Below are 12,129 nucleotides of genomic sequence, written 5' to 3' on the forward strand. Positions count from 1 at the left end.
TATCCAATTTTAAGCCTTTAAGCTGTGATAAGGAGCGAGTTATTAGCCACTAATAACTTCTTACTAACCGAGTGCGAGGGCCGTACTGTGGAATATTGGCCCGAGGTTGTGGCAGTAAGGACCGAGCGCAGCGAGATCCGTACAAACACGACCGAGGGCCAATATTCCCCAGTACGGCTCGAGCTAGCTCGGTTAGTAAGTAGTTTATTATATGGCTTTTTAATTACCTTTTGCTTTGTTTTGGCAAGCCCGTAATCGGCCCGTGGGCATTACGGAAGAATAATGCCCTACAATTTAGTCACAATTAGCCAATCAGAGCGCGCGTTATATCGGCTACAAACACAAGCCATATAATAATAGCCATTAAAAACTGATAAAGTATTGGGTAGCAATTGAGCTAGTGATCCCATACATTCTTTGTAAAATTTCGAATTTTCAAAGCATCATTTCTCACAGGTTATCAGGTATATCGAGTTCAAATTTTCAGAGATAAGTTCATTATGCAAAGCACTTTCAATATTCAGTACTTCATTCCAGGCTGAGGACTGATTAGTAAACGCAAAAACTGTCAAAAAATATTCCCCTGAAGCGTACGTCCCGTTGGAATTTTGGGACAAAATCGTTACTGGACGCTGTTATACCCCCCCCCCCCCCCCCCCCCCAAATAAATAAATAAATAAATAAACAACATCGGAAAAATATTCAAAGCTTCATTCGCAATTTAGGAAGTTAAATCTGCATTTTCACTTAAGGCGCTGTTGAGGCCTGGCCAAAGAGTGCATGCAGGCATATTCATGCTTGCATGCACTCATTTTAATGAACAAAACAAAGGACCAAACCTCCCGAGTATTATCACATGATCTGTATTGGGAAAACAAAATGTACAAGCGAAAAAGGTCTATTGGCGCCCCAGCGCTAAATACAGTTGTGAGTTAAATAAGGTTCATTATTCTTCCTATTTGCCATAGAGCGGTTTTCAATTGAGTGTGGCTCGCGCGTGCACATTTTCCTGCGCTTTGTTTCGGCTACGTGTAATTACTTCGAGTTTTGATTGGTTTACTGAATTGTCTCCGTCCTTTTTGATTAGCTAAAGTAATTACTTTGGTTTTGGTTTTGGTTTTACGACACTCGATTGAAACTCGCTCTATCTCAACCATTATTTACAGTGAAGTAACATTACTTTTGCTGATGAGGAATGTAGCAAAAGCGAATTACAACTTTAATTTGATAAACCCCATTCCTTCAGTCGCTTCACAATCAACCGATGTTGATGATGATGATGATGTGAATAAAAACTAAATTCACAAAGAAGGCGTCGAACTAGGACTCGCCTTGATCGAAAAGCTTACGTGAAGTTGAAAGTGAACAAAACGAAACTTGTGTTTTCTCTATTCTCTATTTTCGAATTCCCCATAATACACTTTGTTTGCCCCCCAAATTTTGCATAAACCATTGTTTTCAAATGCGCTTGGGAATATGCAGTGTCCCCAAGAGCGTTTGAAAACAATAGTTTACGCAAAATTTGGGGGCAAACAAAGTGTATTATGGGGAATTCGAAAATAGAGAATGGCTGCAATTCAACTCATGTGGTCAATTATTAAACTTAGGTTTCGTAGGAGCCGTTGTCAAAGTTCAGGGTTTAAAATTAACGAAAAAATTCAGTCGCAATTTTGTGACAAGATACGAAAATAGACCAATTTCGATATATTAAAATTCAGTCGAAAACAAAAGGCATCATCTCGAGGCTCTGGGGAATAAACTCATACAAATCCTTCTATTTATTCCCCAGAGCCTCGTGATGATGTCTTTTGTTTAGGACTGAATTTTAATATATCGAAATTGGTCTATTAACAAAACAAAATATGAGCCCGCAATACTTGTGTGTAAAGGAACCGCTGAAATGGCGAATGATCAAAGGAATAGACCAGTTCATCCTCTTGAGTGCATCATGGGTAATCAGGTCAACATGGCGGGAAATTCAAAGCAAAATTAATTGTACATGACTCTCCTTTTTACACTTTCGCCTTAATAAACATAACAAATAAGTTCAAGTTCACAACTGAGATGAACTGGACTTGGTATCTGTTCTTTGGAATTCCTAAATATTCCTTTTTTGTCTCCATACATTCTCTGTAATTTGTGCCTTTAGAATTACAGGAAAAGTATGGCAGAAACTTTGTTTCATAAAATAATTTCTACAATACCCATTCTCTCCAACTTCATTCTGCCGCACCTTTGAGCGCTTATCTTCCGTTTTGGAAAATAAAAAAACCCCAAAATTGCATATCATGAATTCTTTTCATCGTTTTCAACTTCCACAAAACCTTTGAATTTCTCTCCATCTTGCCCTGACTACCCATGATGCACTCGAGAGCGTGAACTCGTCTATGGAATTGTGCATGTAACACTGCAGCTAAATTACACTACAATTACGCTATCTTCAGATTGAAAGAAAATTCACGGCGAGAAACAAAATGCGACTGAATTGATCGCAATTTGGAGCCCTGAAGTTGGCACCCTGAAATAAGGAAATTCAGGAAATTTTGTTCAAGCAGAGATGGAAAAGATTACAGAAGTTTTTATAAGGAAGAGGGGTTGATAAGAAATTACTGTTCAAACGATTCCACAGACAAGGTGTCGATTCGTCACAGGATCGGCTCTGTGCCATTCCAATCTACGACAGCGTTCTTCCATCTGTGAAGAGAATCACACAACGGATCATAAAAATTGTGTGGGAGGTTCTGAAACTGGCTCTTGTTTTTGATTGATGCTTTGACAACCTTAGGGGAAGTCGCCTTCGGGTCAAAAGAATTCCGGTCACTCTGAAGATGACAATAGGAATTCTTCTTTGAAATTCGATACCCCAACCTCGTTCCCAGGGTCTCTCTTCTTTGCCTCCTTTGTCGTTGAGGAGGCAGAGAAGAGAGACCCTGGAAACGAGGTTGACGCTCACCCAGACAATAGGTATGACATTCCTAAGTTCAAATCATTTTCAATTTCACATCATTTAACAGTTTTTGTAATTTGAAACAAATTCACGATACTGTTTTAATTTGTAAGACATGTTTCGATTTTACAAACATAGACAGCGTTTGAGAACAGTTTTTGCTAAGCTACCAGAAAAGCAAGGCTTGGGGTGAACATAACTCAGTGTTTTTCAAGTAAAAATGCAAACAAGTTGGCATGAAAACAGCACCTTGATGACAAAACAAACATCTCGTTTATTATAGATTACAACAACAAGGTCTCAGTATTGTTCTTTTTCGTAGGGAAAAACAGATTTCTTTTCGTCCAAAGCTAAAACCAGCGTCAAGAAACGACACGATCGAAGTCTTGTCTCCCTACATCGTACCACAAGGGATAAAACGTTTTTATAAAAATCTTGACGATTTCATAATCGAATTCTAGAGTTGATTGGCTAGGCTAAGAGCCATAATACCCTCCTCTAACAAAGAAAATTGTGCAAAGTTTGCGTTCATGGGATTGCTAACCTCGAACAAAGTCAGAAGTCAACTTGACGGAAACACTATTCTTGACTTGCGCTTTGAATTTTGTTGGTAAAAAGCGATTTCTTTCTCGCTGACTGCCACAACGGCACAGTGGCTTGCGGGATAGGAATATCAAAGCAAATTCGAGCACACTCATCTATGAAGCTAGTAAATACCTCGTTCTGATGCAATGTTCTAGAGGAGGGACAAGATCAGTATCCTTATACTCTGGACAATCTTGTGTTGTATCTGGAAGAAAAATGTTGCTTTGTGACTGGCTAAATTTATTTTCTTATTTAGATGCTGATGAAATACCAGGATTTTTCCTTTAACTAAATAATCATATCTTTACCGCGCGCAGTGAACGTATAATTTTTATCTATCACATTTGAGAATATAGGTGTCGTCATGGTAACGAACACGATTAGCCAATAAATCGCGAGCTTCCTCTTCATTGTAAGATACTTTTGTGCTTTAATATAATTCTTCTCCACTACATTAACATTTTTATTGCAAAATGTTACATTATCATGAGTTGTTTTTCATAACTTTCATATCTTGTTTCATGTTACATAACATGCGTGTTTTAGCTGTTGTTGACCACTTTTTAATCTTTTCGAAAATGAGTAAAACAAGTTGTTTTAAATATGGACATTCAATCAATACCTATATAATAAACAAAATATTACATCGGAACTTGGGCATACGAAATTTTATCTTCTCGAGCTGAAAGTATTTGTCACTCGTTCGCTTCGCTCACTCGTGAGAGATACTTTCAGCACTCGAAGATAAGATTCGTATCCCCGCGCGGCCATGTAATATCCTCTATACCTGCCTCCAATATGAATGGTCGGAGTAATCATATTGGTTTCGAACTTAATGAGCTACTGTATATATCTAGTGACCTAACTGGAGTATTGAAGTGCCGATCACCTCAACAGACTTTTTCATTGTGCTTATTCTCCGAAATGGACCTAAATATTTTTTGTAGCTTTTACAAACCTTTTTTTCAAAAAATCACTTGTGAATTTCTATTCGCTTAGTGGTCATAATTTGATCTATGATCGAGCAATAAAGGGAAATGGGTTCAATATTGGGTTGATGTCAGAAATTACTTTGCATCGCTGTTTTCAAAGAACTATCACAATGCAAAGCAGCTTGTGACATCAACCCGGTATTAAAGCCATTCCTCTTTCTTGCCCGGTCATAGATCAAGTTACACCTAATTTTTCAACTTTTTACGAGCATCTAAAACAGTGATTTTAAAGGGGAAGGTTTACCAAACAAAAGAAGAACTTTTCGACAAGTGCAGAGAATCATCGAGTGAAAAGGGCTTTTTTGAGGTGATCAACACTTTAAAGACGTCAGAGAGCCAATATACTTTAGGTACCCTACCTATGGTTAATTTAATTTCCTCGTCCTGTCGCGCAAGTCCGTCGTAGTAGTAAAGATCAAACTTCTTTTCAGATTTCCTAAAAGTAAAAAGAATGAACGATACTCGTACCCAATCAGACAGGAGTGTTTTAAGGAAAGGGGATCGCTGTCCATCACGCCTTGCATTTCGATACAGGGAATATTGGCCAGGCTCACCGTTTACATAAAGTCGGTCAATCACTCAGTTACTCCACTAGTCTGTTGGCTAAAGACTCCTTTAATTTTTTTTTTAAGAGATGAATTTCATAGCCGGAAGACAGATAGACTTCAAACTATTCAACTAGTCAATCAGCCAGCGAGTCAAACACCCAGTCTTTCAGTAAGTCGATAATTAAATGAAACCACCCATTCAGTCATTAAAAGTCAAGCAGCCAGTCACTCCAGGGGCCAACTAACAAAATAAATCACTTAAGTGAAGACATCCATTCTAAAATTGATTTTATCAAACAAGTTGATAAAGGTCGAATAACCACCGTGAAAGATTTGGAAAGCTGACGTTTCGAGCGTTAGCCCTTCGTCGGAGCGAGTAGAGGAATTGTGGTTGTTGTAGGTTTATATGTGTGTGGGGGAGCTTTGCTATTGGTAGAAATAGGATGACGTGAATTTGTGAATATAGATTAATGGAATGAGAGGCGTTCATTGATTCCGTGTGGATAGAGTGTGCCCAGTTCACGTCATCCTATTTCTACCAATAGCAAAGCTCTTCCGCACACATATAAACCTACAACAACCACAATTCCTCTATTTGCTCCGACGAAGGGCTAACGCTCGAAAGGTCAGCTTTCCAAATCTTTCACGGTGGTTATTCGACCTTTATCAACTTGTTTGATAAAATCAATTCCATCGACGCAGTACCACAGCTCCCTTAGAAACGAAAATTTTGCATTCTAAAATTCAACCCGCCACTGACATCGCAGACATCCCAAATTATCATACCTACAAATATCATTAGAAAGACAATATCTCACCAATCGTCTAAAAGATTTCGGTCAACAGAGAATAGAATGCTGAAGTGGCTCTCACTGCATATAACCCAGATGGGATACTTGGGAATCTTGAAGTTCATACCCACCTATAACCGAAGGATGAATAACAAGTATCAACAACAACAAGTATCATGTCTGAGTTCCAGTATAACTTTTACTTTCCAGAACCGTTAACAGAAGCTGGCCAAGGGGCAAGACTCAAGGAATGGAATCGAAAACCAAATATACTAAAAACCTCATTGAACTAGCATGTTCGGTCCGCACTGGGAAATATTGGTCGAGTTCCTTTTTTTGCAAGTTTATGGACCGAGCCTGAAACTTGCAAAAAAGCCGTATTCCCATGCTAATTATGCAGAACGAAGAAAATGATTGAGGAATAACTCACCTCACATGATTTGTAGTGCTCGAACAAAGAGAGAAGCCCTATCTCACTTTGTTTTTCTAATCCTTTAAAAATATTCTGCAAGTAAAACAACGAGTGAACAAAAAGATGAATTAGCTTCAGCAAGTACGCAGTGTTATGAAAGAAATGTGTCTTTGAAGTGCGGGTTTTAGAAGCCGCCTGAATTTTTCGGGTGTGTGTAACGTAACAATTGGTTAAATTGTCCAGTTGAGTGTGACGATCACTTCTGTCTTAGGAGTACTGTAGGGCGAGTTTCAATCGAGCGTCGTAAAACCAAAGTAACTACTTTGGCCAATCAAAAAGGACGGAGACAATCCATTGAACCAATCAAAACTCGAAGTAACTACACGTAGCCGACACAAAAGCGCGGGAAAATGTGTACGCGCGAGCCACAGTTGGTTTTGGTTTCACTTGTGTTTGGTTGAAAAAGTGGCGCGAGAACTTTGAACCAATCACTGAGTGAAGTAATACAAACCCAAAGCAATTCGCTAATTACTTTCGACACCGTTCAATTGAAAACCGCTCTATGGAGTGTTACATGCTTAACTACCAAATTTGTGTTAAAAATTTAAAAAAAGACAAAAACAATAATACATTGCTTCTAAACGTGAAGCCTACTCCCGTGGAAACTAGTTTTCTTATGTTGCTACAAGGCTGTACCTTTTCGGCTCCGCCGGTGTCAACTTCCATCACATTGTCAAACGTGTTGGAGACAGCTTTGCTAGTAAGTAATAAATTAACCATTTCCTAAGAAAATCACAATATAGAACGTCAACTCAAATAGCCACGACTTTAGCAAACAACTTTTGAGAAGAAATGAAGCTGAATGACAGGCGAGCATTTCAGGGTAGACACTATTTTTTCTTTTTTGGGAGGCGCGGTGGCCTCATGGTTAGTGTGTTCGACTCCGGATCGAGTGGTCCGAGTTCGGGTCCTGGCCGGGGACATCATTTGCGTTGTGTTCTTGGGCAAGACATTTACTCTCACGGTGCCTCACTCCACCCAGGTGTATAAATGCGTACCAGCGAAAATGCTGGGGGTAACCCTGCGATGGACTAGCATTCCATCCAGGGGAGAGTAGAAATACTCCTAGTCGCTTCATGCTACGGAAACCGGAGATAAGCGCCGGCGTGATGGGCCTTCCTAGGCTCGTACAAGAAAGTAACTTTACCTTTACGTTTACTTAAAATTTTTTAACCCTAACGACAAGGTGCTACATATGCTCAAATTAAACAATATAAGAGGACAGGAATCTAAAAATGAACCTGAGGTCCAAGTGCCACTCACGTGAGCTCCAGTTGAGACGCGTTTGTGATATATCAAATTGGTAAATATTCACCGATTTTAGGTAATGTAAAGTACTTCAAACTCCCAGAAGAAATACCAAGCGATCATGTTATTGGTAACGATGGTGATGATGATGACAATAAAGTTGGAAGCAACAATGTTCATTGCACGTGTCGGATATATAAACCTTTCTAACAAAACGGCGAAAAACTTAGAACATAATGTAAAACAATTTTAAAAATTCACTCGATTGAAAAGTTTTTCTTTGAATAGCTCAACTTTCATCAGTTAGCAGACGGTTGTTATTGTTGATCATTCGCGCTCCGCCATAATAGATACTATCCAATCTGAACGTATGTATGTATGTATGATGATGATGATGACGGCAATGATGATCTGACCTGTGTGCAGTAATTGTGTGCACCCATCAGTGTGCCGTTTGGTTCGTCCATATCGGATCTCACCCTGAGGCAAAGAAAGACACAAGAAACTGAGAAATAGGAATGACAAGGCAATTCTTTTTCTTGAGCATAGAGCAGTTTTCAAATGACTGTCGAAAGTAATTACGTGATTGCAATTGCTACGCTTGGTGATTGGTTGAAAAAATCTCGCGCCAGTTTATCAACCAATGAGAAGGAAAACCAAACTCAATCGCGAGTTGCACGCGCGATCTTTCCCGCGCTTTTAGCAAGTTACATGCATTCCGAATTGCTATGAATTTTGATTTGTTCATTGCGCTATGATTGGTCGAAGTAATTACTTTGGTATTTATTTTATGACACTCAGTTGAATATAAGTAAATAATAGTAAGTAAATTCCAATTAGATTTCTGCTCTATTCATGCGACCGTCACGGCTCCACTTAAGGCTACAACGTTAACCAAAGAAAAAAATTACGCTGTTGTTTCCTAGACACACGTCACTCAAAAAAAAAAAAGAATCTCCAATTTCTGGCCAATAAAAGAATAAAGGACATATCTTAGGTTGGATAAAGCAAAAAAACCCTCACCTCGATAGAAAATAATGCGGAGAAGTCTCCACTGAGAAAATGAGACGAGAATTCAGTACTTTCGTTTCCAGAGTCAATTGTCACGGCTGTATACTGCAGTAATGTGTTTTAAATTACATTTTATTACATAGATTCTGATGAAATACCAGGATTTCTCCTTTTACTAAAAAATCATATCTTCACCGTGCGCAGTGAACATTTCATTTTAATCTTTCACATTTGAGAACATAGGTGTCGTCATGGTAACGAACACGATTAGCCAATAAAACGCGAGCTTCCTCTTCAGTGTAAGATACTTTTGTGCTTTAATATAATTCTTCTCCACTACATTAACATTTTTATTGCAAAATTTTACATTATCATGATTTGTTTTTCATAACTTTCATATCTTGTTTCATGTTACACAACATGCGTGTTTTAGCGGTTGGTGACCACTCTTTTATCATTTCGAAAATGAGTAAAACAAGTTGTTTTAAATCTAGACATTTCATCAATATCTATATCATAAACAGAACATTACAAGGTCGCTTGGGGATACCAATTTCATCTTCTCGTGCTGAAAGTATCTGTCACTCGTTCGCTTCGCTCACTCGTGCGAGATACTTTCAGAACTCGAAGATAAAATTCGTATCCCTGCGCGGCCATGTAATATCCTCTATATACACTCACATTTCAATTGATCTTGACAATATCACAGAGTACAAGAACAAAATGCATCCGCTACTACCATCAGACTCAAACTGGAAATTCAAACAAACAACGAAATAAATGATATCAATTCTACGATGACTTTTGGCATGGAGTGGCAACTGCATATCAAATATACATATATATAACATCTTCATTTACCCTCGGATTCTAGAGTAGCTTGGTGTAGCTAATACCTCCGAGCATTTTCCCTCCCAACCAAATGATGTAAAACAATCGTGGATGTTTTCTATTTATTGTGAAATTCCGATATAGGTGACAGTTTCATGAACGCGAACGCGTGCTATTTTTCAAACACGTCAATTAATTTAATCCATTGACTTTTGTCCCCCCCCCCCCCCCCCCACATAAAACGCTCCGTGTCTTCAAAAGGAATACGTCGTAAGTCAAGAGACTTTGCAACTGTCAGCTGACCCTGACCAACAAGTGGATATAAGTCAAAAACACCACTTCAGACTTGTTTTCAAAGTGAGTTTCTATTCACGTGACAAGCAAAGTAAATATACTATCGCAACCTCTTTGGCTTGTACGTTTTGTTTTCCCATATCAGACCACGTGATGTTACTCTAGGGGACAGTTTCTTTCAAATGTCGTCTTATGCACGTGCATAGGTATGCACGTGCATAGGAAATTCCCTGGGGATCTCAAGTGGTCTGAAATGGGAATACAAAACGTACAAGCTAAAGAGGTCAATTGTTCATTTGGGTGCGCTCTGAAAAAGGATTATGAAGTGAATTTCAAGACAAGCCATTTTCAAGCCTGTTTCACACGCAAACTGAACCACCGGTGCGAGTGAAAAGCAAATCATGTGTGCTCCAGGCTTAAACGGTAAAATTCTTATTTATGCATCCATACATCCCCCAATTGTCATGCGCAAACAACAATTAGATTGAGAGGAACCTTGGAAAAAATTTTGTTTGGGGCAAGATCCCTGACCTTCTTCCTACCTTGAACACATTTCGCTTTTCAACACAAGCTTCGCCAGAGAATTCAATTTCAATAAAATTGTACTTTATTTCAGAAAAACTTCAGCCTTCCGTGGACATACCTGTGTTATATTTTGAGAGATAAAGTTATGGAGACTTTCTGACGACTTGAACACGTATAAGACGAGCTGGAAGATATGACGTAGGAAATCGCAATCAACCAATCACTTTTTCCATCCAGCAATCGATCGATTAATCAATCACTGCTATATTAGGGACTTTTAGAACTACAACGCAGTCGTCAACGAGAACGCCACAAAACAAGAATATCATTGGTTAAAAGAGGAAACATAATCGTGCTGCACGTGCGGCACGCATTCTAGCACGCATTTTTTGCCGTACTCTGCACAACAACGACGTGACATCAGCAAGGAGGCAGTGTGGCCCAGTGGTTAGGGCGCTTGCCTTGAGATCCGGAGATCCCGGGTTCAAGACCCGCTCTGACCACTCAATGAATTTGTTCCTGGTAGTCCCTGGTTCCAACTTCCCAGCTGCACTTGTAAATAGCCAACTGGTTTGCCTCCGGCCAGTTGGGTTTCTTAACAGTTGTTGTTGTTGTGTTCTGTTGTTTCGTTGATTGTTTCATTGGCCCTGAAAAGCCCCTATGGGGAGCGGTCAATTAAGTATGTATTGTAAACTTGAGGTTTTAATGACAACGTGAGCGTACAAACGCAAACCTTTCACTTTATATTTTTACACTGAAACTGCACATACTAATTTATTTTAGAACACTTCGCCCACATTACACAAATTGAACGAGATGGAATAATATAATCGCGAAAGACATACGACATTGAAGAGACATTGACATTTTGACATTGATATTTTGAGGTGACGTTTTCGTCGACGTCGTCGTGGTAGATCTTGAAGACGAGCTATAAAAGGCGTGGTACCCTAGGCACATGCGGATGATTTCTCAATCAACCGGGGACGCATGCAAAGCTTTGTAATAATTTCTGCAATAATAGAGCCCCTAACGGGAAAGTGTCCGTAAATATGTCAGTTGTATGATGTTATCTGTCAAATCCACAGTCACTTTTTTCGCCCTGGAAATGTATTTTAAGGGTTTCTTCTCGGTGTTGCTGTTTGTTGATCGTCATCTTGGATAATCATTCGAAGAAACTGTGCTGTGCAGACCCCTTTTTTGAGGGTCTTCGTGTTAAAGGCAATCACTAAATTACCAACATTTGACACTCCACTCAAAACCGATCCAATAGACCTTTTTCGCTTGTACATTTTTTGTTTTTCCAATACAGACCATGTGATAATACTCACGAGGCTTGGTCCTTTGTTTTGTTCATTAAAAAGAGTGCATGCAGGCATATTCATGCTTGCATGCACTCATTTTAATCAACAAAACAAAGGACCCAACCTCCTGAGTATTATCACAAATCTGTATTGGGAAAACAAAATGTACAAGCGAAAAAGGTCTATTAACTCCGAGTAATTCGTTTAACGACGGTGCCTGCTATTGTTATTGCGCAAACGTCTGCACATCTCGAGATACCCGGGTTTCCTTCTGTAGTGTTTACAGGGATATTTTTGCTCGGTTTAAGACTATGCGGAGAAGCAGGACTTCAAAAATGCCCTCGGTATCCAAAAAGAAAATTGGGGGATAAACATGCATTTTTCAGAGATAATTAACACATTGCTTTGTATTTTAAAGCTTTTAAAGTATTGTTAAGAAATTATCTTTGAAAAATGCGAGGTTACTCCAATGTTCTCTTTGGATTTCAACAACACTGGTTAGGATCTGCTTTTCCCGCATATTCATAAGCCACGCAAAAATACCTTTGAATTAGTTGGCACGGTCAAACAAATCAACGCTG

At 39.1% G+C, this 12,129-nt stretch overlaps 1 protein-coding gene across 1 annotated transcript in view; it reads right to left on the reverse strand.

The window, feature by feature from the left end:
• Positions 1-664: 664 nt before the first annotated feature.
• The window catches only part of LOC138004038 (probable ubiquitin carboxyl-terminal hydrolase MINDY-4), a 31,358-nt gene continuing 19,893 nt past the window's right edge, over positions 665-12,129 (reverse strand). Inside the window, exons 15-23 of the mRNA XM_068850428.1 lie at positions 10,363-10,428; positions 9,276-9,346; positions 8,000-8,063; positions 6,972-7,058; positions 6,294-6,368; positions 5,891-5,994; positions 4,884-4,960; positions 3,665-3,737; positions 665-2,694 (exon numbers count right to left, since the gene is read on the reverse strand). Coding sequence (XP_068706529.1) covers positions 2,646-2,694; positions 3,665-3,737; positions 4,884-4,960; positions 5,891-5,994; positions 6,294-6,368; positions 6,972-7,058; positions 8,000-8,063; positions 9,276-9,346; positions 10,363-10,428 — 666 coding nt within the window. The 3' untranslated portion in view covers positions 665-2,645. The remainder of the gene's footprint in view (positions 2,695-3,664; positions 3,738-4,883; positions 4,961-5,890; positions 5,995-6,293; positions 6,369-6,971; positions 7,059-7,999; positions 8,064-9,275; positions 9,347-10,362; positions 10,429-12,129) is intronic.

The sequence above is a fragment of the Montipora foliosa genome, chromosome 5 (assembly GCF_036669935.1).
Source record: "Montipora foliosa isolate CH-2021 chromosome 5, ASM3666993v2, whole genome shotgun sequence".
NCBI lineage: Eukaryota > Metazoa > Cnidaria > Anthozoa > Scleractinia > Acroporidae > Montipora > Montipora foliosa.